The 6,592-nt window shown below is 47.5% G+C and overlaps 1 protein-coding gene across 1 annotated transcript in view; it reads left to right on the top strand.

Annotated features, from left to right (window-relative positions):
• Positions 1-2,394: 2,394 nt before the first annotated feature.
• Positions 2,395-6,592, top strand: part of LOC141133706 (uncharacterized) — a 64,335-nt gene continuing 60,137 nt past the window's right edge. Inside the window, exons 1-2 of the mRNA XM_073623203.1 lie at positions 2,395-3,031; positions 5,123-5,200. Of these exons, the coding sequence (XP_073479304.1) occupies positions 2,956-3,031; positions 5,123-5,200 (154 nt within the window). The 5' untranslated portion in view covers positions 2,395-2,955. The remainder of the gene's footprint in view (positions 3,032-5,122; positions 5,201-6,592) is intronic.

Raw genomic sequence — 6,592 nt, 5'->3', positions numbered from 1 at the left:
AGACCAGCTGTCTTAATGTCAGGGTGATGTCGGGGGTGGGCGGGACTGAACGGCCATCAAACACCAGCCAATGGGATGGGGTCTGGGCGGGCCGCTACATTTACGTGGCCCCGCCCCCTCTCTAAAGCAGCTCAAACATTGGCTGGTGTTTATAGCACTTGGTCCCGCCCACCCCCGACATCGCGGCTCAGTTGTAAGTCATCACAACTCAGCCGTGATGTCGGGGGTGGGCGGGACCAAGCGCCAACACCAGCCAATGATTGGGCTGCTTCAGAGAGAGGGCGGAGCCATAGAAATGTAGCGGCACGCCCAGACCTATCCTATTGGCTGCTGTTTGGTAACTGTTCCGTCCTGCCCACCACCAGCATCACCGCTGACTTTTAACAGCTGGTCTCTCCCCCTGCATGCAGTGTCATTATCTGACAGTTTCATACACTGATCAGCTCTGGCAATTCTCACGATCTCCTGAATGTGAAACTCCCCCTCTCCCCTATCTGTGCCACCCAATGCTGCCTATCAGTGCCAACCAATGATGCCAATCAATCAGTGCCAACCAATGCTGCCAATCAGTGCCAACCAATGCTGCCAGTGCCAACCAATGCTGCCAATCAGTGCCAACCAGTACTGCCTATCCATGCCAGTGCTGCTTATCAGTGCTAACCAATTCTGCCTATCAGTGCCAACCAGTGCTGTCTATCAGTGCAAACCAGTGCTGCCTATCAGTGCCAACCAATGCTGCCAATCAGTGCCAACCAATGCTGCCAATCAGTGCCAACCAGTGCTGCCAATCAGTGCCAACCAGTACTGCCTATCCATGCCAGTGCTGCTTATCAGTGCCAACCAATTCTGCCTTTCAGTGCCAACCAGTGCTGCCTATCCGTGCCAGAGCTGCTTATCAGTGCCAACCAATTCTGCCTATCAGTGCCAACCAGTGCCAACCAATGCTGCTTATCAGTGCCAACCAATGCTGCCTATTAGTGCCAACCAATGCTGCCTATCAGTGGCAACCAGTCCCAGTCAGTGCACCCTATCAGTGCCAACCAATGCTGTAAATCAGTGCCAACCAATGCTGTCAATCAGTGTCAACCAATGCAGCCTATCAGTGCAGCAAATCAGAGCCTATCAGTGGCCATAAGTGCTACCAATCAGTGCCCATCAGTGCCAATCAGTGCTGACAATAAGCGCCCATCAGTGCCGCCCATCAGTGCCACCTATCAGTGCTGCCTATCATTGCCACCTATCAGTGCACATCAGTGCTACCAATTAGTGCCCATCAATGCTGCCAATCAGTGCAGCCTATTAGTGCCCATCAGTGCTGCCTATCAGTGCCCATCAGTGCTGCCTTAGCAGGGATGGTGGAAACCCCTCTTCAGATAATTGCAATACAAATTACCTTAAAGTGCAACAACTTTTTAGTTGGGAGGTTCACACCATTATAGGACTTTGGAATTTTTATTTTTTAGAGTGATTTTTTAGAGTGTTACACTTAATTGTATATGTTTTAGTTACGGTTATAATGTGAATGATTGCACTTGAAGTTAATTTCCCACCACCCCTGCTAAGTCCATGTCTTTATGGACCTTGCTTTGTGCACTGGTGGGCAGTCATGTTGGAACAGGAAGGGGAGATCCCCAAACTGTTCTCACAAAGTTGGGAGCATGAAATTGTCCAAAATGTCTTGGTATGCTGACGACAGAAGAGTTCCCTTTACGGCACTAAGGTGCCAAGCCCAACCCCTGAATAACAACCCCACACCATAATCCCCCCCCCCACACCATAATCCCCCCTCCACCAAATGATTTGGACCAGTGCACAAAGCAAGATCCGTAAAGACATGGATGAGCGAGTTTGGGGTAGAGGAACTTGACTGACCTGCACAGAGTCCTGACCTCAAAAAATGCCCTTCTGGAAGAATGGTCAAACATTCCCATAGACACACTCCTAAACCTTGTGGACGGCCTTCCCAGAAGAGTTGAAGCTGTTATAGCTGCAAAGGGTGGGCCAACTCTATATTGAACCCTACGGACTAAGACTGGGATGTCATTAAAGGTCATGTGTGTGTAAAGGCAGGTGTCCCAATACTTTTGACTATATATATATATATATACACACGTATGTGTGCTTGAGCTTTCGGTGCACACCCTAATGTAATAGGCTGCGCACGCCTATGGAAGGTGGTGGTGTCTCATGAATTGGTGAAAAGTTTTCCAATCACGGATGTGAATTTGTGCACGTGGGATTCGGGTAATCAGCTTGTGAAGTAGATGATTGGGATTATTTTTAACAAATAATCCCAATCATCTAGCAATATAAAAGTCCTGTACAATAATAACATAGTATAGTATAATACATAGGTGTGTGCACAGGGTGTGCCGGGTGTGCCTGTGCACACCCTAAACATTCTGCATGGTGCCGATTCCCCCTACTTCCTCTCTCCCCTCTGCAGTGCTGTCAGCTTCCCTCCTCTTATTTCAGGAGTGGGGAAGGGGCTGGTAAATATTTTACTAACCGGCTCCTTCCTTTTTCTGAGTGAACACAGTGAGTGATCTGTACTGATCACTCCTGTCTTCAATCCTAACGAAGCATAGTAAACTAATGTAAATATCATGAAAAAAAAAGAATTGCAAAAAATAATAAAAATAAAAAAAAAAACTACTAACACTGTCCACTGACACCAATCTTTACTCTACTGACACCACTGCTCTGCTGATATAAACAGGCATGTGTTTGTGTTCTGGGGTGCACACCCTAATGTAATAGGCTGCGCACACCAATGGTATAATATAATAATTTAATTTAGGTACAAAAGAACCTGCTCTGAGATTTACAGCTTGTAATGGAAAATACAAAAACACGTTGTATTAATAATAGCATGGAGCTCGAGAAATGCAAAGTTTTCTACGTTGTAGTTACTTTCATTTCCTTAAACGTGTTGCTGGGTGACTTCCTAATCATATGATTATAGCTGTGAATAGTACAAGACGTGGAGATTGTGGGATAAGGAGGACTGAAGAATTCACAATGCACTCAGGTAAGTCGGGATGTAATCCAGGGGTGGACATACCAGTCGTTGCAGAGAGGCCCTCTGAGACTTTAGTGCCGGTTCACACAACAGCGACCTGAAAGTCGGCACGACTTTGCCAGGCAACTTCGAGGCAACTTTGAGGCAACTTTGAAGGAACTTCAGGGAATTCCTGGGTAGTCTTCTTGTAATGTCGGATCCAAATCACATCAATTAAGATAAGGATCCAACTTGGAGGCAACTTCTGTTGAAATCTATGGGTACAAGTCCGCTAGAAGTCACCTTGAAGTAGTACAGGAACCTTTTCTGAAGTTGGAGCGACTTCAGTAGTGTACATTAGGACAGCTCTCATTCACTTCAATGAAATGTCTTATGTCCAGCGACTTGGGTCTGACAAGTCGGATCCCAAGTTGCTGTAGTGTGACTTGGCACTTAGGATCTGTTTATTCAGATGTGTACTAAGATCCCTCAGGCCACCGGGTTGACTTGGACACGACTGATCTATCTGTTAACTAATACCCAGTGAATAAGTGTATTATTTGCATGCATACTTACCTGAGCCCATTGCATTCCAGCGGTATGTACGAGAACCTTGGCTCTCTGGAGACTATACTTCCTCATTGGCTGAGACATTAGAGGGAGCCATTGGCTCCCACTGCTGTCAATCACAGCCAGTGAGCCAAAGAGGAGAGAGGAGTATTGGGACACCTGCCTTTACACGCACATGAACTTTAATGGCATCCCAGTCTTAGTCCGTAGGGTTCAATATTGAGTTGGCCCCGCCCTTTGCAGCTATAACAGCTTCAACTCTTCTGGGAAGGCCGTCCACAAGGTTTAGGAGTGTGTCTATGGGAATGTTTGACCATTCTTCCAGAAGCGCATTTGTGAGGTCAGGCATTGATGTTGGATGAGAAGGGCTGGCTCGCAGTTTCCACTCTAATTCATCCCAAAGGTGTTCTTTCGGGTTGAAGTGAGGACTCTGGCCAGTCAAGTTCCTTCACCCCAAACTCTCTCATCCATGTCTTTATGGACCTTGATTTGTGCACTGGTGTGCAGTCATGTTGGAACAGGAAGGGACTGTCCCCAAATGGTTCCCACAAAGTTGGGAGCATGAAATTGTCCAAAGTGTCTTGGTATGCTGACACCTTAAGAGTTCCCTTCACTGGAAATAAGGGGCCAAGCCCAACCCCTGAAAAACAACCCCACACCATAATCCCCCCTCCACCAAATGATTTGGACCAGTGCACAAAGCAAAGTTCATAAAGACTTGGTTGAGTGAGTTTGGGGTGGAGGAAATTGACTGGCCTGCACAGAGTCCTGACCTCACTCCGATAGAAAACCTTTGGGATGAATTAGAGCAGAGACTGCGAGCCAGGCCTTCTTATCCAGCATCAGTGCCTGACCTCACAAATTCTCTTCTGGAAGAATGGTCAAACATTCCCATAGACACACTCCTCAACCTTGTGTACGGCCTTCCCAGAAGAGTTGAAGCTGTTATAGCTGCAAAGGGTGGGCCAACTCAATATTAAACCCTACGGAGCAAGACGGGGATGACATTAAAGTTCATGTGTTTGTAAAGGCGGGTGTCCCAATACTTTTGGTAATATAGTGTACACAGCACTAGTTAGGAACCTCTGATTAAGAGGGGAGAAAAAGTAGCACATCTGTTAATGTTGTTGGGTCTTAAATGGACTCCTGTATTGGATGAACCCCATAACCATAGGCGTGCGCACAGGGTGTGCCGGGTGTGCCCAGGCACACCCTAATCCCCCCATGCGCATTATTGTTATTGTTTTGTGTAGCAACAGGAACATGGGAAAGATCTCCCTCTTACCGGCTCTGCCATAAGTGAAGTGTTTATCCTTTTCTCTTTCACTGTGCCAGCAGGGAGATCAATGTGCCGGGGTCATATATATGTAGATACATACACATGCATTTATGTTTGAGCTTAAGGGTGCACACCCTAATGCATTAGGCTGCGCACACCTATGCCCATAACTGTACCCCCCCATTCCCCCTTCTGCATCCTTGATATTTACAGCACTCTCTGGATATTTCTGTTTGTGAAAAATTCATGTTAAGTTCTGCGTTTGTTTTTAGGGAGAATTCAGGATAATGTTTATGCAAACTCGAGGGATTTCAATGCACAGAGGATAGAGAAGAGGACCAAAACCAAAGGTAAGGTGAAGGACATACTGTCTCCTTCCATTATACGTGGCTGAGGACACCTGTCTGTGTTTATTTGAGATTTGCATTCTTCTACTATCATGTGTATTGTACAGTACTAGTCGTCAGGGCCAGGACAAGGGGTGGGCAGAAGGGGGCAGCTGCCCTGGGCACTGTGGTATTATGTGAGGGAGGGGGCGCCTTGAGATTGGAGGGGATTTGTGTTGGGAAGGGGGGGTGAGGATTTATATGGCTGGTGCTAGAAGAGGTGATATGGTAGAGGGGGGTGGAATTTTGTTCTAGAAGGGAGCGGCTGCCCTGGGCACTGTGGTATTATGTGAAGTGAGGGAGGGGGGCACCTCAAGATCGGGGGGATTTGTGTTAGGAGGGGGGGGGTTGGAGAGTGGCAGGGGGTAAGAATTGTTCTAGGAGGGGGAATTAGGGGTGTGTGCTAGGAATGTTGATTTGGGGGGGATTTGTGTTGGGAAGGGGGATGAAGATTTTTATGGTTGGTGCTGTAAATGGTAATATGATAGAGGTGGGGGGGTTTGTTCTAGGAGGGGATTTTAATTTTTTTTTTTTTTGGGGGGGGGTTTGTGCTAGTAGGGGTGATTGGGAGATATTTATGCTAGGAGGGGACATTTTGAGGGGTTTGTGCTAAGAAGGGGGATTGGGGGAGGATTTGTGCTGGGTGGGGGGAAATATGACGGGTAGAGGATTTTTTCTGAAAGGGGTGATTTTTTTTGGGGGGGGGATTTGGAGAGAGGGAGGATTTGAGCTTAGAGGGGGGATGGGGGGGCTAAGATTTGTGCTGGCAGGGGTGATTTCAGCAAGGGGGCAGATTTGTACTGAGAGGAGGGGGAGTTTATTCTTGTAGATTAGTCCTCCTTTCTTTTTTGGGGGGGGGATTTTTGCTGACACATCACGCTCATACATCTTGGGGGGGCACAGTTTGGTATGTTTGCCCTGTGCTCTAGATGACCTTATCCGCCGGCACTGCTAGCTGTACAGGTCACAATGACCATCTACCATACTCATCTAGGGCAACTGACACAATAGCAGTCAACATTCCAGTGGCTGCCATGCTCAGGAGGTAATAAAAGAGTATTGCACACATGAACAGTATATCACACATGCCAATGGATATGAATGGACCAATGGATATGAATCTATCTATGGCCGCGGCTGCCACCCCCTATTCAGGCGTCCGGCCCCTTTTCGGGTGTCGGGCCCCTGAAATACAGTGGCGAGGGAAGTGTTTTTGAAGCACCTGATTAGAGCCATAGGCTCTAATTGGCTTCAAAAAAGGATGGCGCTCGCAGTCCACCCAAGTGTGTTACAAAAGCGAATTAATATTCCCTTCCCTAACACTGAACCGCCTCTCCTCCAATCAGGTGCTCGGGT

The sequence above is a fragment of the Aquarana catesbeiana genome, linkage group LG03 (genome assembly GCF_042186555.1).
Source record: "Aquarana catesbeiana isolate 2022-GZ linkage group LG03, ASM4218655v1, whole genome shotgun sequence".
Taxonomy (NCBI): Eukaryota; Metazoa; Chordata; class Amphibia; order Anura; family Ranidae; genus Aquarana; species Aquarana catesbeiana.
The sequence above is the reverse complement of the archived record's forward strand: the minus strand, read 5'-3'. Positions and strand labels throughout refer to the sequence as shown.